Source organism: Crotalus tigris, unplaced genomic scaffold (genome assembly GCF_016545835.1).
Source record: "Crotalus tigris isolate CLP2741 ecotype Arizona unplaced genomic scaffold, ASM1654583v1 scf7180000020074.1721668, whole genome shotgun sequence".
Lineage (NCBI taxonomy): Eukaryota > Metazoa > Chordata > Lepidosauria > Squamata > Viperidae > Crotalus > Crotalus tigris.
In genome coordinates this window covers 423,943-451,025 of record NW_024097846.1, presented here as the reverse complement: position 1 = coordinate 451,025, position 27,083 = coordinate 423,943, and the positions used below count along the sequence as shown (strand labels likewise).

Sequence of the window (27,083 nt, the reverse complement as noted above, 5' to 3'; positions counted from 1 at the left end):
GAAATAGCATACAGTAATTAAAGTTTTATAATACTCTGTGCAGAATAGTTACTCTCTTGTGCTTAGGTCTGTGGTGGACAAAAGGAATTGGATTTAATGGTCATTTTAGGTGATTTTCAGAATAATTCCCAATTATACAACAATAGTAGTAATTTAATGGACATACATTTAAATCCTGATGAACATTTGAAAATCCCATCTATCTGCTTTTTTCTCCTATCTCATGTAGTTTTGTAGAAAAGTGCTGTGGAGGGTGGTTGGTGTCATCTGTAAGGAAGATGCTGTTGCCAGGCAAAGAAGGAAATATAACTACAACTTCAGGGCAGTCCTGAACAGCCAAATTATTTGGCTGCTTGCATCCCATTGCCTTTGGATCACAACTAGCGTTGTGGGAAGCTCTCCATTCTTAGATGCAGATCTTAGTGTAATTAGTATTATTATTTTGAGATGTCATAAGACATGAAACTGTTATCTTAGTTGCTCTGTGATAATGAATTCACACATATAAAATAGCGGCTCCAGTATCTACACCACCCACACAATAAATATATGCATTCAAAACTGCAGCTTTTGTTTAAGTATTATTCCTATAGTGTTCATTTTTTTTCTATAATTATATATTTTAATATAAAATACCTACAGGACAGCATTGCTGTTTTTACCCAGTCTACCATACTAGTTTCTTGTGGAAGTAAGGGAAACATCTGTAAATGCAGCCCTGAGCTCTTCAGAGAAAAGACAGGCAATAAATGCAAAAGACAAAAAAACCACATTTGAGAAGTCAAATCCAAATGCATAATATTTTATTGTGCAACTTAGATATTCAGCTTTTCGAGTGATCCATCGTGTAAGACAGTTTGCAAGCTGCTGGAGCTTTCAAAAAAACGCCTAGAACTACCAGCTGTTGAGTTACATTTCTTCTTCCATTGCCAAAGAATGCATGATTGGTTGTAGATGTTCCTCTCAACAGGTACTGTATAAATTTGAGGTGTATGGATATTATTATTGAAACCATCACTACCCCTTCTGCACTGCAACAGTCTATATACAAAGGGAGGCAAAACTATATCTTCAGTATTTGAAAGTAAGGTAGAACTGTTGATTGTGTACTAGGAGACAAGCTTTTTCAGCCCCTCCACTTTTATTCCCCCCCCCTTATTAGATCACTCAAGGACTCTAATCTCCAAAATGTTTCCATTAAGGCGAGGAGGAGGAGGAAAAAGAAGAAGAAAAAAGCACAAGTGTCTGCAGGTTTGGTAGAGTTGTGATTTATGCAGGTTCAGGGTTGCTTGGGGTATGGTACGACACAGCACCGGGGTCAAGCCACAAGAAACTCTGGGGGCAGATCAGAATATTCAATGAGCTTCCTGGCACCTTTGAATCACAAAGAAGGGATAAGATCTCTCCATCACAAGATCCAGAGACATGGAGATTGGAGGAGGGGGAGGAAGAGAAGGGGAGGGACGGAGCGGCTTTTCCAGGCTCTGTCTGCCTGCCTCCATGCGCTGTGGGTGAACAGGGCTTGAAACATTCCTTTCTGCACGGAAGGGCTTTTCCTATTGTTGTTTGCTTTGTGGTTCAGTGGAATTCTTGTCGTGGTTTCACAGCAAGTCCCAGGCAGCAAGCTGGCCAAATGAAACCAGCTGCTCATGGAGAAGAAGGGATTGAGGGGGACGGGGGGGGGGAGGAGGTCTCCCTTTTTTAATCCCAAGCAAAAGGAAGGGGGTAGGAATTTAGGGAAGGCTGCTGATCTCCATTGCCCCAATAGAAAACAGAGGCACTGTTGCTTATTGGCTGCTTACACAGAAGCTGCAAGCGAGCTAGCATGGCCAGCTGAGGCCTAGACACAATACTGCAACACCCCAATTCACTCAAGCAACTGGGTCCCAAAGAAAGCTGGAAGGTTTGCACTTAGGCAACCGGAAAGTCTGAAGATGCAATAGAAAAAATCATCAGCATCTCGTTAAAAGCTTAGCTTGATCTCTACAGAATTGTGCCAGTCTTTCTTGGAAGGAAGCTAGAGCTACTGTGGAATACCACTTCCCAAATTTGGAAATGGGGAGGTGATAATCTATTTTGAACTCAGTTTTCCTATGATGCCTGAACAGTATCTTTTACAAATCTAAAAAATATTTTGGGGATGACTTCAACAAAGATACATTGAAAGCGACATATGAAAATCAAATAATGGTGCAATATTAACCCTTTTTTACTTTTCATGTTCAAAACTCTGTTTTGTTGCATTATCTTTTAAATAGATAAATATATTTTATTTATTTATTTATTTAAAAGATGTATATGGTTACCAAGATAACCGCTTAAAGGAATTGTGAGAATCCCATCTCCTTTTTCAGATATGAGCATTTCTTAAAAGTGGTCAGAGTTTTATGCTCATTCAGTATACCACTTTAAGAAAACACGATTAGTTTCGGGTATCTGTACAATGCTTAAACCACAATTTGCCTAACAATTTGGTTAACTGCATGAGCCACAGTAGCTGGGTTCACATATACTGCATCAATAAACAAAAAAGCACAGTAGGGTATAACACACTGTGTTACTTCAAACTTTCTGATAAAATATATATTACAAATTATATTTAAAAGCCAAGTATTGGCTATATGATTACTTAGGATTGTAATCTTTATTTTAACCTAGAAAAGTTGGATACTATAAAACAACTTTGGTTCTTTTCCCAGCATTTCAGCTTGAATACCTGTTCATATTCAACAGCATTGTGAACATTAAGATATTCAGTAAGGGTATTGATTTATTTGTTTCATGAGAAGTTTGTGTTTGCCAAGACTCTGACCTCAGTCAATATTATCATTCAGGTTGGAAAGGAAACGATACTCTTGGTAATTTAAGAAGATATGCCACAATTGCATTTGTTTGCTTAGATTAGGGAATGTTTGTCTATTCACTTAAAAAACCAGAAAAGTTGTTAGTGGCTTCCTGCTCAAAACAGTCCATTGCACAAGTTGCTGGTAAATCAAATACATGACCCAGCCACTCAGGTTAAAAATGTGAATTTGGACCAGAGTTCATTTTTTGTTGTCTCAAAGTGTGGCAAACTCTTTAGGTTAATGTATGTCAAAATTGAGAAAGGATCAGTAATTAAAGAGGGGCAAAGCATGTCAAAAAGTTAAAACTAAAATGGTAAAATAATTATTAGTAGCCTCTAGCAGTTTTGTTGACAACTTGGTCTCAGAAAATGAAAGACAATACCATTTAATTTTTTTATTACAAAGACTTAAAATAGCTATTTTGACAAAGTAAAAATTGGGCTACATTAATACTTCAGCAGCTTGGTCATGTAACATGAATTGTAAAATGTAACATTGCACTTAAATATAGTATAGTTTATATGCACTTAGCTAAATATGATACATGCACCTAGTGTTTCTGGTTTAAAAATACTTATTATGTGTGAACCAGCCTGCTGCACCTTGTTTTACAAATCATTGTTCACTGAAGTACAATGCAATTTCAGTCAATAATTAGCTAATGAGTTAGCCTCCTACTTTATCTAGCTCTTTGGCGAGGTAAACCAGAATGTCTAATTTGCCTCAAAAAAATATTGTTGGTTTCATCTAAACGTTGCAAACTATAATTCCAGTAAACCTTCGCCTCTCCTGATTTGCTAAGTCTACAGTTGCTATAATTCTCTAATGCTATAACTATGCAGTAGTCCTTAATTTAGAATGTCATAATTTATTCTCAAATAAAATAAATAGTATATTTGTTCGCTGCATGTTGATCCACTTAACAAGATACAAAGTCATTTAATACAGTATAGGTTTGTTACATGTTTAGAATGACTATATAGCAAAACCTGTGTCAAAGTCTTGTTCTCAATAAGGATAATACATATTTATCCTGTTACAAACTTAATAGATCCTTTAATAGACGGACAAGCACCCACTGAGATGATGCCACAAATTAGGGTCCTGAAATTATGACTGATCCATAAATATATATGCAACATTAGTTTGTCCAAAACGTATTGCCCTGCAGCCCATGTCTGTAGATCTGTATTGATAAGAGCATATCAGATTCAGTCTCCTGACCTCTGTTATACAGAATCATGGTATCGCAATAGTCATGATCATTTTAGAAACAATGGAAATGATTAGCCTTGCAGTACAAAGAAAAGCGGTCCTGCAAAGCTAAAATTATTGAGCACTTAATAGGTCACATTACAGAGTCAGTAGGCTATTTAATGTACAGACTAGGTGGAATGATGGAGCATTGGGAAGCAACTCAGCTCATGGACCTGATCAAGGGATATTGGCCCTAGAGAGGCACTTCCCATCTTTATCTTTTAATAGAGCATGTATGAATTGAAAGTCGAAAACTAGTCTCCCCTAGTTTAGTATGGGGAGCAAAACATCTTCTATTCCTGGATTTGATTTTAAATGAGATATACTGACATGGGCCGAATTTTCATCCTAAATTTAAATCTCATCCCATATTTGGTTCAGGTTAGGAAATCCTAACTTTGCACTGTCGATCATATCTACCCCTTCAGTGTAAATGAGGCATGTCCAACCTTTTGGCTTGCCTGAGTTGCATTGAATGAAGAGGAATTGTCCTGGGCCACTATAAAATATATAGTATATTCAATGTATATATATATACATACATTGGGTAAGCTATTTTGTGTGCTCCCTCCTCCAAAAAAAAAAAAAAAGGAATAAGGAGTTTTTCCTGTCACAGGAAAAGGAAGGATCCTGTCCAGAACTGGCTTAGAACCAGATAAATAGCATTCCAGTCTCCAGGAATATAAGACCGGAGATCCAAAAATATTTAGCAGTCTTGGAACTAGTGTCAGCTAGATGTGACTACCATGTTTGGATTAATCATATAAGCTTTGTATACCTTCTATACTTGTTTTGCTTATGTTCTGTATGTACGTGTGTGAGTATTCCTGGTGAGGAAAACCAGTATCTGAAATAGAAGAAAATGACAATTGACATCTGTAGTGTTTGTTTATTTATTTATTTACATGTGTGCACATCCACTCACCTGCGTGTACACACACATAAGCACTTGCATTTCTTTTAAATCAGCATTCTTGTTCTGACAGTGAGTCCATACCGGCTGCCAAGGTAAACAGTTTGCCACTTTCATTTTCCTGGATAAACCAGCACAAAAAGGGATTTTTGTGGATGGTGGATGGTGACAGCACAACCAAGTAAGCTTTCCCTCAGAAGCTGTGGGAAAGTTGTGACTGGTGGATTGAGAGACTCCATTCATGGGATCTGTGGGGACAATACCCCATAACCCAGACATGCCTGTGCTTTGATCATTACAAACATTTACAGTCTGAAGACAATCCTTTCAATAAAAGTAATTGTGTTCAGGTTGGAGAAGACCGATCTCCTAGAATGTATGGAGACTAACCACAGCTTCCCTAAATTTGAGTGTGCCCCTGGGCAGAGATTGTGAATAACAAAGTCAGTTTTACTGAGTGAGATTTAATTCAAAGAGGGGAAAAAAGAATTATACTGAGGAGACATATGGGAAAGTGATACCAGAAAGCAAAAACAAAACCAGCCAAAGTCCTTCTAAGGATTTAGAGAGCAAAGGTGATGGAACAAAGAGAAACAGTGGCATACAGACATCAAGGCAGAGGAGATGGCTGTCCTGGGCACACAGGCACAGAAGCTCCCCAACCAGACCTTTAGTCTTTAAAAACAAAATGCCGCTGAGTACAATCTGCTGCAAAGTTGTCATGCAATCCTAGAGGAATTACACCCTTGTCTAAAGGAGCACAACATATGGGCAGAATGCACACGATCTAAGCCAGTGTCCTTCAAACTTGGTAACCTAAAAATGTGTGGACTTCAACTCCTGGAATTCCTCAGCCAGCATGAGAACATCTTCAGGTTGCCAAGGTTGGAAAATGGTGACTAAGAGCAACCACTTTTGTGTACAAGCACCAGAATACACCTATTCCCCCAAATCAAGCCACCTGCTGTTTAAGCGAACACTAATGCTAGCTTGGGGAACCCAGCAACGCATGCCTTGCGCTGCAGAGAACTCAGCCTACAGTACTGAAGCTTAAGATACAGACAGTTATCTGTTAGTACTGTATAACAGCAAAGCCTCTTCAAACCATAGATATAAACATATACCTCCCACTCTTTGAACATTCCTTTTTACAGTAAGACAACTGTATACTAAGCATTATAGTTTTTCCTCCCATTCTACCACAGCTGATGCTGGTGAGACTGGTGTGATAGTAAAGCTATCCACTTGTATCAGCAGTCATAATCCAGGTGGTATTCATCAAGCCTGATCTGGCTGTAAAGTTCATGGAAAAGGTGTTCATTTTAGCAACCTGGAGTATTTATATGATTGGAAGTGCTGGAAGTATTTATGTGGGCTGAGTAACTGGCATCAATACATTTAAATCCGAATTGTAGGAAGTGATTCCTGAGCTTAAAGGCATCCTTGGGATAGTCAAGGGAGTCAAATAATTAAAGCAACATTATGCTGTTGCAATGCAAGCCTGCTAATGTTATATGTGCATTAGGGTGTCACATAGGCATACAAAAGGGAAGAGCTTGCACCACAACAGCGAACACGTCTGAGATTCATTCTCCTAATAGTGCTCTACTGAATGAAGAGATTGAGCTAGTGCTAAATTCGTTTTGCATTCCCAATTTGTATTTTTACCAAGGGAACCAACACTGTTAGTGAATCATTGCTTCTGGCTGGGACATCATAAATAGAGATGGGTCTTGAAGCAAAACAGGATTAGGCCTGCCACTTTGAGTTGTTTGTAAAAATAATAAAGGTATGATCCAAATAAAATATGTACCTTTTTTTGGCTGACAGCTACACTTGACCTCAGATGGGATCATAGCAAAAAAAAAAAAAAATGAGGGTGGTTAGGATAAAAGCTAAATCTGATTTAATAAAATAAAAAAAAAAATTTACCTTAATCCCTAACCTACCCAGAATAGTACCTCCAACCTTGCCATGAGATTGTTACAGTAGATCAAAGAAATCTTCCAGTTATGCATCTTTTTCTGAGGGATACTATTTAAGGTGGCCAGTTCTGGTTTCTGTACCAGCAGTTTGGTGTAAACATTTTTTTTGACCTTTCTGAAGCCATCCTTGATTACCGCAAGGTAGAGGAGATAATGGCACTTATTTATCTGAAGCCTTTCTTGTTTTATTGGGGATGCAGCCAATTTCATAGAACTTACTGGCTGGGTTTTCTTTTAAGCACAGTCTGATAACACTGACCATTCTATTTATCAACCGATAGTGGGTCATCTTTTCCTTAATGGATTACATTTTGTGGTATTTAAGAGAAGAAAACTTCTTTCTTTCATGCTTATCATATCAAGATGGGGAACCTGCTGATGAATAGAAAATTCTTACCATTAAAAATGAAATGTCAAGGAGGCAATAGATCCCTTTCCTATTAACTACATTTACATAGCCACAATTTCATTAGCCTTTCTAAAGTTGGTTTTGTTTTTGCTTAAATGCCTTGGTATTATATAGCATCTCTTAAAACTAGTAACTATTCTCAGTGGAAAGTTTGATTAGTTTTGTCAACCTACAGCTTCAAACCATGGAATACAAATCCAACTAGGAATAGCTCTGAGGTTATGAATACTGTGGAAATTAACATAATAGATTGAATCTAGGCTAAATTAGTCAAATTTAAGCCTCATTTGAAATAACTATGAAAAATAAATCATGATTCTAATGAAAAGTAAGCAAAAGGATCAGAATCCTATATGTGTCAATTCAGAAAGCAATCATATTTGGTGCAGTATGTATTATTTTCAGGTGATGAAATGTAACGTTATAATCTGGATCCAATCCCACTAAATTTATAAATATTACTGTTAGATTACCTGACTTCATCTAAGGAGGTTTGGTAGGATAGGAGACTATCAGGAAATAGGACAATCCTCAACGGATTGAAAAATCAGAAAAGGTAAAGCAGTTCAATCAGAATTCAATCAAAGCCATATCTGTCAATTGTCCCATCAAAATGAGATCTTTTTCCACCTGAATTTAAAAGGAAATAATATCCTTTTCTCTTATGCAAAATTCTAATAATAATTTTTAAGAACAACTATATCTATATGATCAGTCTTCAGTCTTGTATTAAAATGCTGCTGCAAAACCAGATCCCTTGTTTTCTTCCTGACAAAGTGTGCCAACATTTCCCTTGGAACATTTCTTAATCTCACAGATCTTGTATTTATTCTACATACCTTATCAATTTATGCCTCTGCATTCTCATCCCAATCCAAAAAAATATTCTCTTCTCTAATATCTTCACCACAATCCTCTGCAATTGATTGCTCTGAATCTTAAAGTAAATTCTTTTTTTCTCAAGTTCAATAGATCCACTTATCTATTTTCTTTCCAACTCTCTGTCTATAATTTCTATATTATTCTCCAAAATGTCCACTTTGTCATTATTTTACATCATCAGATACCTGTTTTAAAGAGCTTTTCATCTTAACTTTTTCTTTCATCTTCTCTTTCATCTTTAAAAGTTAGCTGAATCACTTGATACTAAATTGACAGCTTTTGTAAAATTAAAAAAAAAGAATTGTTGAAAGCCTTTATATCATAGCCGTTGAACCGAGAATATGCAGCTATGTACTCTATGCATAGTTGATCACATCTTTGTTCCTTTATGAAATTAAGTTAATGTTCTTCACTAGAAGTTAGAAGTTCTTCCAGTTCTTTCTTTTGTTCAGGGCCGGCAGAAAATATTCATGACTGAGATAAGTTCAGTACAGTTGATGGAAAAAGAGGTCATGAGATATGTTATTCTGATTCTGTTCTTATTGATCTTCCAATTGTAATTACCTACTGAATTTCAGATGTGTTTGCAGGTTGAGGAGATCATCTTATTTAGACAGAGATATATTTTATTTGCTAGTTTTTAATGGAATATTATTACTTTAGCTATCTTGGAAGCATTACTGCAATGATGAATGTTGGATTCAATCTTAAATAAGAAAACAATGTCCATATCATACTGGGAAAAAATATGTTTGCAGGCCTATGGAAATCACAAGGATGCAAGCTCAACTCAGAGGCTTTAATTTGACAACAATATATGCAGCAGGCCAAAACCGTTAGGTTTCAATTCAACATCCATTCTAGATAATGCTGTATCTTAGTGTTTCTCAAACTTGGCAACTTTAAGACGTATGGACTTGAGCTCCTAGAATTCTCCATTCAGCATGCTAAGGAATGTTAAGAAATCCTGCTCCATCTCATCTGCCAATCAGAAACCCAGTACTTGTCTAATCAGTGTTTCTCTTTAAGACTTTCTTTTTAAAGGAATTTTATTTGGATACATTTGTGTGGAATGTATGGAAATGTATGCATGCCTGAACAGAAATAATTTCCATTCTTTTCTTACTCCTAGGTGGATGGGTGCAGAGAAGTATTGTATAACTCTGCAACCTTTCTCAGAATTTTAGAGAAAATGTTTTTAAACTGAGTGACAGTACTAGCAAAGCTACAGTTACGTTGAAGCCCAATCACCAAAAAACAATTGGAAATTAAACCTGCATGATCATCTGGTTTTTTAAGAGATCACTAATGTTGCAGTTTATTTTATAGCCTATTAATTTTGCTGCCTTCAATTTCATTTTTTATTCCATTATACAGTAAAAAAACTAATGCTCTTATAACAAGCAATGCTGCTCAAAGTGACGTCCAACAACAAATGGAGGACTACAGTTTCTATCCTTAGCTAAATGAAGTATTATAAATGAATATTTTAATCCTTACTAGGATTCATTCATTGCAGGTGAATCCTTTTTCCCTGCCTCCTTCCATTACTGTACAGTTGTATTATAGCTGGTTATAATGTCATTACGTAAGTACAGCCATAGCTCTATGATAAAATGCATTGTAACAAAAAATACAGCTTCTTTTCCTCAAATTAGGAAAAAGCTAAACATAGTTCTATTCACTCTTAACATCTGATCTTTCATGAAAGTACAGTTCCAGTACTAGTGATAGTACTATTTCCTCATTTTTATATCTGAATATATTTTAATGATATGTCTTTGATGATTCTGTAACTCCTGGAGATATGCAGCAGGACAGGTTGTCCTTTTTAATAATACAAAAATAAATGGCAGAATCAAATAAAGCAAGAGAAGGAGCAGCTAATGCCTATTTGGTGTACTTAATATGCAATTATATTCAATTTCTGTTTTAACTTCCTATACTGTTTGATGGCAAGTAATTTTTTCCCCCTCTTAACCTTTTGGTCTCTTCCTGATTTTACTCCTTCTTATCTTTCTTCTCTGCTTTTACTCACTTTTCTTCCTCTGTTGATCTCTGCTGTTCAACCATTAATCTTCTGGTGCTGTTTCTTGCATACATTTTCTGTGATGATCCTCCTGGTGGGTAGCACTATCTCCTTTTAAATGATTGACTGGGCTCTGATATGCTCATTATAAATACTTGTTTTCCTTTCTTATGTTTCTCCCACATTTTATTTCATTTTATTTTGGATCACCCTATTTCAAAGTTAACTATTGTTTTCATTAACCTTTTTAGTTTCCCCTGCCTTACCAAGTTTCCTTTGTTCTTTCAAAAAATCCTCCATTTTTCTCTTTTTAGGCTATGACTTTATGCAAAACTTTAAAAGTTTCTACCTGTTAGTATTGTTACATTTTTTTATATAGAACATAGAGCCCATTAAGTACCTTAGAAGCAATAAACATTGGTGCTGGTAGTGAAGTTGTGGCAGAGAGTCTCAGAAGGATTATTTCCTATCCATATATGAGTAGATTAAGAAATGAAAGGAGTAAGTTCCCAGATTATTAACATTTTCATTATTTAGCTGACAAACATTATATTCTGATTCAAGCATAAGGTAAAGAACACGATTTCTCTCTATTTTAGGAGCCTATATATATATATATAGGTCTTTGGTTATTTGGGTTTTCTCCCGCGTAAAATTGGAAGTGTCTTAGCAACATTTCAACAAAGTCCCATTCATCATCTTCAGGCTTGGAAGTGTCTTGGACTTCGTCGAAACGTCGCCAAGACACTTCCAATTTTACGCAGGAGAAAACCTGAATAACCAAAGACCTACATACAAACACCCGCGAAAACCTCAGAATATATATATATATATATATATATATATATATATATATATATATATATATGCCTGTGTTTCATTTTCTACTCTATGAAATGACACAATTCATGAGCCTCTGGTGATACTTAATTCAAATAGAAACTGTCCTTGTAAACCAGTGGTTCTCAACCTTTCTAATGCCGCGACCCCATAATATAGTTCCCCATGTTGTGGTGACCCCCAACCACTTATACTGGGTGCCAGGGGTGTGGCCAAAGAAAATGGGAAAAAAATGGCAGACAGCCTTGTTTGGCGACCCCCGTGAAATGGTCATTCGACCCCAAATGGGGTCCCGACCCACAGGTTAAGAACCACTGTTGTAAACAAAAGGCATGTGTTGTTACCTAATGATATACTGAGATAACAGAGAAGAATAGCTCAGTGGGAAGAGGTTGAAAGTTTAATTAAAAGATTACAAGACCAACAAAATAATAGGCTCACAGGCTCATCATTATGCTAGAGAGATTAGAAAACTTATAGAGGCAATTTAAAACCAAATCAGGTAAATTTAATTGTACCTGGCTGATAGGAACTTTTATCCCCTCAGATGCCTTTGCCAGAAAATGAAATTCTGATTATTTCAGCAAACATAGTTTTAGACTGGAAAATTGCTACATTTCTGATATATAGCAGAGTTACAAGTAAAAATCCTTTCTTCAGTGGAGCACAGAATCATATGACTCCAGCTTACATGGAAGTGTGATTTTACTCACCTCCCAATAAGGATCAAAACTGATCTCATGCCTCTGCTTAATTTAAAAGACCTATTTTGCCTTAATTCTTTTAAAAAGAAAGGTCATCTCTAGCTGCAGCTGCTAAAAAATTTTCCTGCCCCTGCCCTCAACCAGAATCTGATAAAAACCCCAGGCTAGATAAGCAGCTTTCATGTCCTTACATTGCTCCTGCACTGTATCATCTCAGATTGCAACCTTGAAGTCTGGATATATTAAGAAAATACCAGCACATCCCAAAAAATGAGGAAATTCCTAACTCTATGTGGATTACCACATTGTCACAGAAAGCTTTTAAAAATATAAGATAGGTATAGGCATTGCAGTGCCGGATGGGAACTGATCATACATGGCTGCTTAAATTGCCTTAGAAGGACCTCAACATTAAATAAATTAAACTTTTTAATTAAAATGGTCAAAAACTAGAGACTACCAAATATTATGAAATGCTGATGTTCTCACCTGAAATCTTGCAAGAGAATGCCACATCTCATTTTTTTCTGCATTCCTTGACAGGTTGGGGAATTATTTAAAACTAAAGTTTAGCACCCATCACAGGATCAGTTATTAGTGCATTCATGGAGTCCACTGATCTGATCAGTTGGGAAGTATTGAGTTAGAACCCTGTTCCCTAACACACATACATAGTTAGAAGTCTTCTCCCTAATAGAGAAGAATCTTGCAGACTGAACTGATACAGTCCAGCGTAGTTTCACCCTTAACAAATGAGGAGCAAAAAAAGCTGTTCTGCCCTGAGAAACTGAATGGCATAATTACAGACAAGTAAAGGGATCCCCATCCCCAGCCTTTTCAAGAGCTGCCTTTTTAAAGTCTACTTTTCATATGGAGTGGCATGTAATAGTAACACATATAGATGCAGGCAATTTTTGTTTGAGCCTTTTTTTTATCAACCAGCCTTATCTCAACATTTCTCAAACCAGCACATGTACAGGGGCACAGTTATCATGGAAGCTACTTATTTCTATAATAATTGCAGTGTTACGATATAAAACAGGCATATGATAGAAGATATGTGCAAACACCCATTTACAGAAAAAAGAAATGTTCACCAGATGTGTACACTAGGGAAGACTGCATATTAGGTAGTTTCATTCATTGACATTGGACAATATGAATTTATGAATGAACACTAAGGACATTGATGAAGACTAGGTATACATTCATTCTTTCTTCCAGGCCATCGTCCTTCCTTGTCATAAGAGCTGGAAATACAGAGGTTTACAGCAGGGGTCTTCAAACTTAGCCCTTTTATGACTTGTGGACTTCAACTCCCAGAATTCCTCAGCCAGCGTGCCACGTTTGAAGACCCCTGATTTAGAGGGATTGGTTTCAAGAAAAGAATCCCAGCCTCTGAAAGAACCACACTTCTTAATGTAATTAGACCCTAGCTAGTAGCAGCCTAGTTTGAGGTTAGCATTTGTAAGCTTCATGTTCTTCAGCTGAACCTGTGTGCCTCTAGATCCCATAGTGAGCTATCCACGGTCCTGATGGCCTGCTGATTGTCCTGGTTTCTTGTCAGACAATACAGTATAGTCAGTGAGCTTCAGCCAAGAACAGGAGAAAAAGTTGCAGGTATGTCACTCCTTCCCCCCATCCAAATAACTTTATACTGTCTGTGGAAGTGCCCAATCCACAAGCTACAGTAGAAGATTCTGAAGATTGTCACTGCCGAAAGGAGAAACAACAGCAAAGGTTCCTCTGTGAAATCTTAGGCTTGTGTGGCATGATTCCTCTAGTGGTGGCTATGAGTATGGGCCCATACTGCTGGAAACGATCAGTATGGCAGCCACTAGTCCTTATTCCCTCTACAAAAGAGTTGCTGTTGTTGTTGTTGGCTCAATCAACTGAGCCAGACATTTCGTATAACTATCCTAGACCAACTGAGATGCCATGAAGTTAACTGATTGGGGGTGGGGCATTCTCTTCTAATTTCACCAATCCTCCATTTGCCCTACTGGCTACTACTATTTGAAGCTCAGCATTTACTAATTTCCTGTGCGTGGCTCTTAGATCACAGTACTAAAAGACAAAACTTTCCCTTTGAAATTTGTTGTATGTAATATAAAAAAGGAAGTTTGTAAAATAAGATCTACACTGATTGGGTGCAATATATCTCTATCTCTATCTATCTATCTATCTATCTATCTATCTATCTATCTATCTATCTATCTATCTATCTATCTATAAAAAAAAGCAAGAAATTAGGAAGTCAATGCACCTTAATGGGAGCCACAAAGAAAATTATTTTAACAGCCTCCTTTAGTCTCCTCTTCCATTTAAATATGGGTAAAGGCTGACACCCTGTGGTCACAATTGACAACAGAGTTTTTAGTCTGGGTCAGATACATTATTGGCGTGTGTGTGTGTGTGTTCAGGTCTAAAATCACTCAAATCACGGAGAAAAATAATTTAAGGTCTAATTTTAACATGCAATAACTCAGGAAGAGGAATCCTTCCAGTTCCCCTTGCAGCATCTATCTACAAGGTGTTTTGCTTTATTGCACCTCAAATTACTCTGACTGTCTCCAGGGATTTTCAGGAGCTTCCCCCACCCCCTTTTTTTAATCGTTTGGATCTGCTTTGTGACTTCCAGAGTTATCACAGCAAATGGTGGTAGATGATTTTCAAAACCATCAGTAAAGAATGACTAATTTGCAAGCAAAGAGAGAGCAGAGCTAGGCAGCGCTGGCTGAAATATCTAAATTCCCAGAAAATATTGTGTAAAAATGGACACAATTCTTGCTGGAAGTTGGGTCCCTTTTTCTACACAAAGAGGAGTCAGGCTCAATGTATACATTACTCTCTTGTCTCACATCTTGCAATTTAGGTATGCCTTAGTATTTTTTTTTTCTTAAATTACAAGGAATCAACTGAAGGGTAGGGAGCACAAGGGAGAGGAGACTTATCCTTTTCTCAAGTGGGAGATCTTTTGGTTCTTATAATGCAATTTTCCCACTGTCCCTCTCTCTTTGCACATGACTGAAACATATAAGGGGGTGGACTCTAACCTAACTCTTAGCACCTTTTCATGACACCCTCAGGACTGAAGGAACTAATGGAGACTTTGCAGCAGCCTTCTCTGGTGTATGCTGGATGGGGAGGGAAAAAGGAGAGAGAAAAAGATATTGGGAAATGAGAAAGGGAGATAATTGGGGGGGGGGAGGCTATATCCATTATGACTTGGCCCTGCCCTTGTGTTCCGTTGGTCCCTCCCCCCAATTTTGACACAAGATTTCCAATAGATTATCCCCATAAAATAATGCAGCTTTTACTAAATAAAAAGTGCTTCATCTGTCTTTGAGCATAATCGTAGGCATAGCTATGCAGAGGTCAGTCCCACTGAGTTCAATGACACTTGGTCCTAGCTGAATGCTACAGAATTCCATCCTTGTTGTCATTCTACACCAGAATATCAGTTGGTTTAGTGCTAGCAGAATATTAGTTCTGGCTCTTGGAAGCAATTCATTGAGAAGCAGAAGTTAGGAGACTCATATTCTGTCTGCCTGATGAACTGCTGTGCTGTTTTACAACTGAACCTTCTCTGACCTTTTCCTTCTTGTGATATTGTGATTTTCTTCTGTTATACGCCCTGAAAGGTGCCAGTTCTGTAAGGTCTTAGGCCAGCAGTTCTCAACCTGTGGGTCATGACCCCATTTGGGGTCGAATGACCATTTCACGGGGGTCGCCAAACAATGCAGTCTGCCATTTTTTCCCCTTTTCCTTAGCTGTGCTACTCCCTTTTATTCTATTGGCTTTTGAAAGCCAATAGAATAGATTCTCTTGAATAGAGTCTAATTCTATTGGCTTTCAAAAGCCAATAGGAATTGTCCAGGTTGTCTCTGCCCGGCTGAGCCCACCAAAGGTCCCATTCTGCAAACGGTGCTGCAAGTTGTCTGCAGCAAAGGCGAGCTGTCTGGAAGTTTCCACCCCTTCCTGCTGAGCAACTACTAAAAATGTAAGTAAAAGAGGGCCAGGGGTGGGAGATGGGAGGCCGGTGGGCGCAGGGAGGGTTGCTGGTGCGCATGGGGCCCAGTGGGTGCCTTTCCTCCCTTAGGCTCGGCCGGCTGGTTGCCCAGCTGGTGGTCGGCCTGCTCCGTCTCTGCCGCTTGCCAGCTACGCCTCGGCCAGCGCAGGGGGCGGCATCACGCATGTGCGGCGCTCCCGGGCAGGGAAAGTCCTCGACTTATGACCGGTTGGGTAGTCCTCGACTTATGACCGGTTGGGTAGTCCTCAACTTACGACCGGTTGGGTAGTCCTCGACTTACAACCGGTTGGGGCTCGCGGCATTAAAAAGGTTGAGAACCACTGTCTTAGGCAGATGTTTTTCAGACCTTTCTACAGGTAGAGCTTCTTAAACTTATTCTGGGATTCACACCAAATGACTGTTGTCACTTTCATTCTTGAGGTCCCAAGGAGATGAAAAGGGAGAATTGAAGGTCGAGAAGATATCTGAGTTATGTCATGGGGCTACAGCAGGATATCCAAGAGACTAGCTGTGTTGGGGGCTCCCTCACTTATATATCTACTTATTGCACTTATTTTCTCCAGGAATTCTGAGTAGAATTCTTCTCCCTGAAAAGATTTTTATCCCTATGAAATAAGTTAGATTAGACAAATAGTCCTGCCTTTTTCTGGATAGTGGCCACATTTGGCATTTTAAAAGCATGTTATGAGTACTGTGGCCATCAAGGGGATGCTTGCCATTCACAAAATGGCTTTTATGGCTGTTTGTCCAGTCATAAAGCAAATAAATAATTTAGAGTATGGAACCTGAAGAATATAAGGTTATTAGGCATGCTAGTGACCATAGGACATGATTTAAGACTCCAGCCTTAGCAATAGAAAGTGGCATAAAGTTACTCAAAATTGAATAAGAACTTAAACACAGGACAATTTTTGAAACATCATACCTGCTGGTTTTCTTTAAGATAGCAAAGAAAGTTTTTATGCATCCCCAATTTTACCCAGAGGACGTCACCTAACTAGACAGTTAATTTCATATTTACAGCCTTATCAGTTACTGAGAAAGAGTTATGACCAGATGGCAGTAAGGAATATTTTTGTCTCCCTCTTACCAATGCTTCAGGTGCTTTCAATCACTTGCTCCATAGGATTATTAAATTCATAGGGATCCAGAATCCAACCTGATTCTGATGGAGATTTATTACTAAACTATTATCTAACTTGGATGTTGCTGTTCCCTAAAGAAACTTGAATAGAAATGGGGAAATGTGCTTTAGAAGTTTTACAAAAGTAAAACATTCTCATAAGTATATACTTAATTATGATGTATAGAGCACAAATGCTAGGCTCTATCAGTTGCACTTCTATGAGAGGCATCTAAAATATATTCCAATTTAGCATAATTTAATCAAAAGTGTTGAGGTCAAAATCTTTAAAAGGTTTAAAATTATTTTCAGTTTGGGGATATGCTTCAATCTGGAGATACATTTCAGACATTATATAGATAATTTCTTGACCTTTTATAGGCAAATCAAATCTTCAATGCTATGGGTATAAATTTTTGCATAGACCTGAATAATTGTCAGACATTAATTATCATGTCATTCTTTCTCTATGGGAGTGATGCCTTAGGCTCCTTCAACAATTGGAATATACTCTGCATGTAACAACATATCAACACATCAGATTTCTAACATTCCTATTTTTTTAAAAAAAAAATGGTTTTCAACTTCATTATGGATGGATAAGTTAACTCAGAGAGCCTCCAGGCATATGTGGGTTCAGTGGCATATTTTTAAAAAATACTTTAGAGAAAACACATTTTGCAGTTTTAAAAAAATGTATAAAACCAAACAGTTTCTACCTCAGAAAGATTTTGTTCCTGATCCCCTCTTATTACTGAATAGTTGTAGGATTTTTTTCTTAACTACCATTTAGTAACTCAGAGATATAATCCAGCATGGCAACATAAATTAGGAATGTTTGAATACTGCAATATTCTGACACCCATTATCTCTGACAAGACAGGTTAGAGAGTAATATTCATGATGATTTACCAATCATCTCAAATATTCAGGTGAATCCATTAGATAGACCTCTCAGACTCAAGAGACCCATACAGTGACAAATTTATATAGCTCTGTTTGAAACAGATCTATATACCATTAAAACTCTTGGGTCTCATTGTTCGTAACTTTCTTTTGAGCAAAAGAGTGCATCTGAGGGCAATAACTGAACCAACTTTTTGAAATTGGCAAAGTCATGGCCACTTCAATGCTACTGAACACTGTCACTCATGATCACATGATCATTTCCAATGTTCCCTGCTAGCTTCCTACAAGGAATGCCATTGGGGAAGCTGTCAAAAAGTTGGAAGTCACTCCTGCTCCCATTGCTCTTTTGCTCACCCATGTTCATTCTTTTTCTCTGTTGGAGTAAGCAAATATATCTGAAACAATGGGTCATGGGTTTGTCCAGTTGCAACTAAAAGCAAGGCCTGCTTGGTGATGCTAGCTTTGGACTTTTTATTCCAAAGAGTGCAACAAGAGGGGGTTTTGTTTGTTTGTTTCCTCAGTCCTCAGATGTTTTGAATTGTGATTTTCCTTCTTTTTTATTGTTGTTGTTATGTTTGAACTATTTGAATTAATTACATTTGCACAGCTTTGCATTTACATCGTGAGTTACATTGAGACTGTCTGTACTGAAAAATAGGTTGTTAAAAAAAGCAAATAAATAACTCAATGCTGAAGAATATCCAGGATGAATTATTTGTGTAGTGTTATTGTATGAATAGGCAGCTCATTCTATGATAGAACAATTAGATCAGAAATTGGATTTCTGCCTTAGAGTGGGTAAAGACTATATTTAATTATGCTGTTGTGTGTGACAAAATAATACTGCATTTCTGTTATTAATTTTGCTTGTTATTTTTTAAATCAAGCTGTCTGCTTAATGTCTAGGGTGAACATAGACAATCTCAATTTTGCTTACCCCAACACTCCGAAATGCATTTCAGCTCTGATTTATATTACAATTTTAAACAGCTACATGTCTAGAAGTGCCCAGTATAGCAGCCAACCTGTCACATACCATGAATTTTATTTAGGATGATGTCAAGTAGCGCATACTTAAAACTTCTAAGAAATCTACTAACCAACTGGAGGAAAAACACCTGGGCAAAATGAAATAGTGTCCTGTAGGTAATTGTGTTAGTTAATAATGTAATCAGCCTGCAGCTAAGAATTTGCTACTAAATAAATAGATATGCATGCACATACAATCATAAGGAAGATCTAGACTTAGTAATGCTAAACAAACAAATACACACACACACACACACTTTCTTGGTTTATACATTTTCAAACATTTTGTGGTAATGGAAGTATACCAGTATTTCTCAACTTTAGCAACTTTAAGTTGTATCAACTTCAACTTCCAGAATTCCACAGCCAGTTTACTGGTTAGAGAATTCTGGGAGTTGAAGTCCATAAAACCTAAAGTTGTTATGATTGAGTAGCACTATTCTGTACATTGTGTATTATGTTGCTTTTTTAAAAAAATCTGAGGGACTTTGCAGCAGGCAATGCAAGTCAAGACAAGAAAAATAAATAAAATAGGTAATCAGCTGTATTGCATTATCCTGGAACAACCCTGTAAAGTGGGTTGGGCTAAGACAGAGTGACTGGTCAAAAGTCACTCAGACTTTCATGGCTAAGGCTGAACTTGAACCCACAGTCTCCTGCTTTTTATCTTAGTGCCTTAATCACAAGACCAAACTAGCCAAACTGATTCTTTCTTTCTTTCTTTCTTTCTTTCTTCCTTCCTTTCTTTCTTTCTTTCTTTCTTTCTTTCTCTTTTCTTTCTTTCTTTCTCTCTCTCTCTTTCTCTCTCTCTCTCTCTCTCTCTCTCACACACACACACACACACACACACATTCTTTTAGTACATTTAATCCATAAATCTTTTTATAGCTCCACTGAATTCATAAGAAACATATTTATTAAGCACAAAATATGTAATACGTAGTGGGTTTCCAATGTAATCCAATACTAATCAACCTGATAAATTTCCTTGAACTACATAGAGCTTACTGACAGGATTTTGACTTAAAAAAATACATCAAATGAGATCTTTATTACAGCCAGAAGGCCAGCAGTCAGGAAAAAAAATCAAGAATAAATGGAGATTTTTTTATAAAAAAAAATACAGATTCTCCAAGCTTGAGGAAAGGCAGAAGTACGCACAGAGTACATATAGGTAGTACATTTGTTTACTTTAGTATGAAATGGTGTATACTGTAAGAACATTATGAAATGCAATAATCCTGTGATGTTGTATGTGTTTTAGCCAATCATGGAGGGTTCTAAAAAAGACAGGCACTCTTTTATGAATGATAAGGAAACATGGGAAATCTATGGGACTGGAGGATTATTAGCTACTTTGTCCACACCAGCACACTGCAGGCCCAATCCATCTCTCCCACCTGAAACTCTCCCATGGCTAACCATTGGAAGGGAAGTGGAACAAAATGGAGCCACAAAGAAAATAAAGTGGAGCAACAAAGTGAAGCATCAAAGGGACAAAAGGTTGTAGTAGAGCCTCTCTTCCTTTGGTGCTCTAGGCCTACTCTAAAACTGTCCCTCCCCCAAATATCTTTGAGGAAGCACTGCTCAAAAATAATGTAATATGGAATACAAAAGCTGAATAAAGCCTTGTGAGTCTTTAAGAGGTTAAAAAATACATGATAGCATGAATGAGTATAGACCATGCCCATGCTTTTGAGGGTTTTTTATTTTTGTTTTTGTTTGCTGCATCATTCATCCAGTAATGTATGCATCCTAGCTTTAAGTAAAAGCAATCAATTACAAATATGAGTTGGCAGCTGAACACATAACATATTGAAATGGAAGTGGTTGGCCTCCTCCAACTTTCAGATGTCCTGAGCACGCTGGCTGAGGAATTCTGGAAGTTGAAGTTCACAAGTCATAAAAGGGCCAAGTTTGAAGACCTATGCTCTAGCCAGTCATGCAGATGGCAATTATGGAATTGTCCACCTTATTGAAGGACCCAAAGCTGAGGAAGCTTATGGTTTTGCTTCATAAACTCATCAGTATCCAGTTTAGGTATTTATACGATTGATGAAAATTCCAGATATGGTATCACTTTGGAGTTCCCCTAACCTGCTGCCAGTATGATTGATGCTTATTTTATTTTTCCCCAAACTCCCCATTGTCTCTATCTTCTCTAGAGATAGCATGATGGTAGTTGAAGTTCAACACATCTGGACAGCCTACATGTTTGTTTATTTATTTTTCAAAAATGAATCTTCAGTCCAAACTGTTTTCTTCTTCTATCTGATTCTTAATTTTCCTCCTCTACTCCTTGCCTAAAAATTAGGAGGAGGATGGCAGCATTTTTGCAATTATCCATTGCATCTGATGAAGGAATTGTAGCCCATGAAAGCTTGTATTTTTAATAAAATTTGTAAGTCTGGAACAATGCTATTATATTCCTTCTGATTTTTTGATACCATAGGCTAGAGATTTTTAGCCTTGTGGTCCATGAATCCTTGGCAGTCCATAGGCAGATTTTGGGGACCCCAACCTTTTATCCTTCAAGAGAGCACTTATGACCTGGCTCTTTACCCATGCAATGATAGGGTGAGATTTGAGTGAGATGAGAAGGTAGTGAATGGCATCAGGGAAGTGTGATTCTGGCACTAGGTTTTTCTCTTTTGGTTTACTGTTTTTTGCATTTCTATTATTGTGCATATTGTTTTATTCTTGGATTGTAAGCTACCCAGAGTTTGGCTTTCAGTTTGGCTTTTTATTTATTATTAAATAAATAAACAAAATAGATTAACACAGCTCTCTTTCTATAATGTTTCTTATCAGAGGTGAAAGAGTAAAAGAAAATAGGAGGGAAAAAACGTTTTCTCTCAAACTATTTATCATGAAGTATAGCTTCCTCTCTAACTTGGTCATCATGAAATATAGCTTTAGATGTATGACATGTACTCATCTCTTTTATTGATAGAAGTGTGAATAAATGTGTCTGGAAATGTGGATTTCAGTCATTGTGAATGTTGTGAGGGGGAACCTAGATAATGGAGGACTGGTCTGTTGTTGGTTTTTTTGTCCCACTCCCCTCTTCTGTTCCTCTTTCCCTCCCCCTAGTCCCACCCCTTTTCACTGTTTAGCTACTAAATTAGCAAAGCAGCTACACTAGGCAGAAGAATCCACATTCTTCCTGAAGCAGTATCCAGTTTCCACTGCATCCGTATCATTTTACCAAGAGAGGTAAGTCCACAGACAAGAATTAAAAGTTTGCATAAAGTTTCAACCAGATGCTAGATTGGTGTAGTCCTCCTTAGTCATCCTGAGACTAGTGAGAATTTGTAAACAACTTTATCTTGATTTAAGTTGTTGATTTATACTTATCCAGCAATATTTATGGCTGTTGATATTTCTCAGGCAACTTTTACTTAATTGATGTTCTTCTGGGATTGGCACAGAGAATGTGGCAGCCCACAAGGAGGGCAGCAAGCTCCATGAGAAATTCTCAGCATTGTTAAGGACTGCCATTAGCCAACTGTGACAAGCCTGCAAGAGATTCGGCCAAATTTGTAATTGAGGGTAAGAGTTGAAGACAATTGTGGGAATGCTGTTTCTTTTCCATCACAACACACTGTTGATGAATGGCTTCTTGGGGCGAACACCTGCCACTTAAAAGTGGTTTGCATTCATAGCTTACTATAGCATGGATTCTGGTTCTTAACATTAATTGAGATTTTAATTTTTTTTTCTATCCTGTCATTTTTTGCAGGGAACCCAGGGCATATGATGCAGATTATATTTCATTTATCTAATTTCTTTTTTTCTTTATCTCTACAGACTGTAGAAATTGAAAACAAAGCCTTTATTTAATAGTTGTACAATAGTCCTGGGGACAATTTTATTTCTTTAGCAATGATTGTTTCAATTAGATATATTGATACATCTTAATTTGTGGATGTAGCTGGTTATAGCAAGTTTCAATCTCAAGGCACAGTCATCCTACAAAAAGCAAAGGAGGACAATTCTATTTGCATGTTTTATGGCTTCTAGTCTAGACCTTGTTACCCTTTTGATCATTTTTCTTGTTCTTGTACTGCTGTGTGATATAAGTTATCAAAATAATTCAATACACCGAAGTAGCTGAAATATTATTTTGCTGAAATCAAACTTAAAGCTTTGCTCAGTTTGGAATTTTGGGTGGTTTAGAGCAGCACTTTTCAAACTTGGCAACTTTAAGATGGGTGGATTTCAACATCTTCGGTGCTAGCTGGGGAATTCTGGGGGTTGAAGTCCGCATATTTTAAAATCACAAGTGCAAACCCAATCCAAATAGGCATTACAAATCATGGTCACATGTCTATGGGACATTCCAACTGGTTGTAAAGGTAAGCTAGTTGCCAAGTGCCTGAAATGCAGTCATGTGACTACATGGGGATTGCGTGACATTTTAAAATGGCCAAGGGTTGTAAAATACTTGTTCCAGACCCATCATAATTTTGAACAGTTGTTAAATGAATGGTTGTAAGTTGAGGATTACCTCTACTTTAATGGAAGAACATGGAATGAATACTTTATAGATTACACACGTGCATATGCAAAAAGAATTATTTGCATGTCATGCTTTTTGCTAAATGGGGACTATATTTAATTTACTGTTCTTTGTGCTTTTCAGTAAAACAGAGCAAACCATGATCTCTAGATTATTGTGGCCTTTGGTTTTGCTGGATCTTCATGTATTTCTAGTAGAAAACACCAATGAAGAAAAAAGAAATGGAGTCAGAAAGCAGAAGAGCAAACCATTTATCTCAAATGCAGTAGAAAAATATCCCAATTCAAGCGACCAAGGTGATAATTTTTGAATAGTTATTAAACCAAGTTTAATCTACCAGAGTCTAAAATTTATTTTGTATTCTGCAAGTGCAATAGTCTGAATGCTGGACTTATGTATCGCAATCAAGCACTACTTACTCTCCTTAAGGAAGATGAAGCTGGATTGTCTGAGTGCAGCTGGGTGTTTGAACAGGAAATGTAACCCAGCTGTCAAGTTGCCCTACAAGTGTTTTGTATCTGTGATTTGTCAGTTAGGCTATTTCTGGCCGTAGATTTAGTGCTCTTTTGATGTCCATTAAATAGCCAAATGAATAGCTCATTGGCACAGAAGGCCACAGGGTGAAGAATGACTATGCCATTATCACACCCTTTGTGTGTGGTTTTGTGTTATATGATGCCCTCCAGATTGTTACATTATAACTTCCATCAGACATAGCCCAACTAACTGGAAGAGATGGGAAGTTTGTCCAATTTACCTTAAAGATGCTTGATTGGGGAAGATCAAAAACAAGTAAGTGGACACATATACCTTCTACTTCTGAAGTAATATGTATGGCTACAACTTCATTTCTTTAGGTTTACCACAGAGGCAGAAAGATAAACCACAGATTTTCAGCTCTGTTTTCGGGAGAGGCTGCAAAATGGATGGTTCAAAGGCAGGAGCCAACAGATCGTCTACCTCTGTTATATACAAATGAGTGGCTCATCTCAGGAAAAAAAAATATCTAGTTTTTCCAGCTTTTCAGACTTACTCAATATTTTGCAGGAAAATACTTAGTATGTCTGAAAAGCTGGAAAAACTAGATATTAGAAAATATTGACATTTAAATAACTATGTCCACATTTGCCTATTATGCACGCCGTATTTAAAGTTTCTTTATGAGAAACTCATTCTCCAGCATTCAACTCCAGAAAAGCCTTTGCCATTCTAATAGCCACCCCAGCTGGGAATTCTGGGGCCTACAATCCATCCAGAAGCTACCAGACCAGAATAGCTCTGAGAGTGGTATGGGCAGATGCATCTTTTCTCCCAGACACAGACCTATGGCAAGGCCCATGCCCACTTCGGAATAAACTCCTCTGAACTCAGTAGGACTTCCAAGTAGATTTGTATAGAATTGTGCAGAACTGTGTTAGTGTGTGTTGGAGGAAAACAAGTTCAATGTCTTCAGTAGGTTTTCCAAACATCTGTGGAAGACTGAAGGATACAAAAGAGGTCATGTCTTTAGCGTTCAAGTGATTAATCTGAGCTATTTTCTTCCTCTGACTTTTTTGATTTCTAGATGAAGACTGCATTCTGGAAATGGCCTTTCTCTTGGACAGTTCAGAGAGTGCTAAGAACTTCAATCATGAGCAGCAGAAAAAGTTTGTCTTGGAGACAGTAGACAGAATGAAAGGCCTGCAGCTCAGCTCCGGCCGCGCACTCAGCTGGAGGACTGCCTTACTTCAGTATAGCAGCACGGTCCTGATTGAGCAAGCATTTAGAGACTGGACGGGCCCCGAGGCTTTTAAGTCTCGAATTGCTCCCATTACATACATTGGCCATGGGACCTATACCACCTATGCCATTACAAATCTCACTCAGCTCTATATGACTGAGGGAACTCATGGTAGTGTGAAAGTTGCTGTGTTGTTGACTGATGGGGCAGACCATCCGAGAAATCCAGATATTTTTTCAGCTACTGCCGATGCTAAACATCAAGGTATCGTGTTCTTCACTGTGGGAATGACCAGAGTAGCCGAGGAGGTGGCCAATGCTGCCAAACTCCGGCTACTGGCCAGTGTTCCAGCCTCCAGGTTTGTCTTCAATCTGCAGGAAAAAGACGTGGTGGAAAGAATCCTCAAAGAAATGGTAGGGGAAAATACTTCAGTGGGCCAATATACTGGATTTATCCCTTATGCAGATACAATTTTTCAGTGGGTTATGTGCAAATGTTCTGTAATGGAATATCACTTGTAACACATGGCTCCAAACATCCCTCCTTTCAGGAAACCAGAATTATATCCCTCCTCACAAGGTAGCTGTCAAAATGCTAACTGTTCAACGGCATATTAGAATTTAGTCAAATTACTTGAATATGTGCTGCGTAATCAGTTGGAAAAGATGAGCCAAGAGCTGGGTTGATTACTCTTTTAAGAAGATGACAGAAACCAGTCTAGAAATTAGTGTGCAGGACTAGGAACTAAGAGATCATGACTCTCGTCTACCCTCAGCTACAGTAATTCCTTGGCTGACTTTGACCAGCCAGTTGCACCCTGCCCATTCCACCACACAGGTTTGTTGTTGGAGAAATAAGAGGAGGGAGATGTACAAAGGAGGAAGGAAGAGAGAGAAACTGGAGGAAGGAGATGTATAGCTCAAAATGTACACCATCTTGAGCTATACAAAAGAAAGGAAACATAAATACAAGTAAATAAAAAAAACATGGAGGGGCAAAATGTTTTGTTTGTGAGTATGAGGCCATGTTATGGGCCAATAATATAACCAACATGTTCCGTTTTTCCATGCTGATTTATTAAGACACTAGAGTTATGTATGTTTTTGATGTCCTACATTACATTTTTTCCAACCTCTGCTTCCATAATGCATTCATGTAGATATCCAGGGTAGGAAAGCCCTTGCATTTGGGCCTTTGTGGACTGAGGTTTCCCTCTGTTCCAGACTAGGTAGGTTGGGCTTCAGGGTGGTGAGGATGAGGACAGGAGGAATGTTGGGGGTGGAGCTAAAGGTATCTCCCACCTTTTCCAAAAAGCTTTACCACTTTAGAACTTCAAATATATAGATACTAATACTTGTTGTCTTATGTTCTCAGTATATTATGAATCAACTAAGCAACCTTTCCTTGTCCACTCTGTTATGTAACTATTAATTATACAGAGGTTTTGTCAAATAAAACAACAGAAATGGCATAGTACACGTATTGCTATGTTGGAATTATCTTCCCATGACCTTGCTTTTTCACTTTTTAAAGAACTATGCTTTATGATCTGTAAAAATCTAATTTTCTTTCCGTTTATCTATCTCTCTAGAAAGACCTGGCAGAAGAAGGGGTAAGTCATATTTGTGGATAGCTGAATGAAGGAGGGGGGGGATTATGTTTAAAACTAGTTGCCTGATAAATGAACATGAAAGTTAAATAATTATCCACGTTGGTGAAAATGTTACTTAGTTTTATTACTGGTATTCTTTAATCAATACAACCCTCCCTTAATGGTATGGAGGCATTACAAGTGTATGATATAAATTGATTAAAAACAGAAAATATAAGAATAGTTATAAGCAAAACACAGTCTGTCTCAATTATATTGAAGATTCATTTG

General features: G+C 37.6%; 1 protein-coding gene across 4 annotated transcripts in view; it reads left to right on the top strand.

Moving 5' to 3' along the window:
* The first annotated feature begins 874 nt into the window (after nt 1-874).
* LOC120318124 (collagen alpha-1(XXVIII) chain-like) overlaps nt 875-27,083 on the top strand; it is a 72,909-nt gene continuing 46,700 nt past the window's right edge. The window contains exons 1-4 of one of the 4 annotated variants that reach the window (XM_039365422.1): nt 875-970; nt 23,605-23,777; nt 25,046-25,614; nt 26,793-26,813. In XM_039365422.1, the coding sequence (XP_039221356.1) occupies nt 23,621-23,777; nt 25,046-25,614; nt 26,793-26,813 (747 nt within the window). In that variant the 5' untranslated portion in view covers nt 875-970; nt 23,605-23,620. Of the gene's footprint in view, nt 971-15,820; nt 15,869-22,052; nt 22,176-22,196; nt 22,512-23,604; nt 23,778-25,045; nt 25,615-26,792; nt 26,814-27,083 lie in introns of those variants that run through there. The other 3 variants (XM_039365419.1, XM_039365418.1, XM_039365420.1) reach the window with 3 other exon arrangements.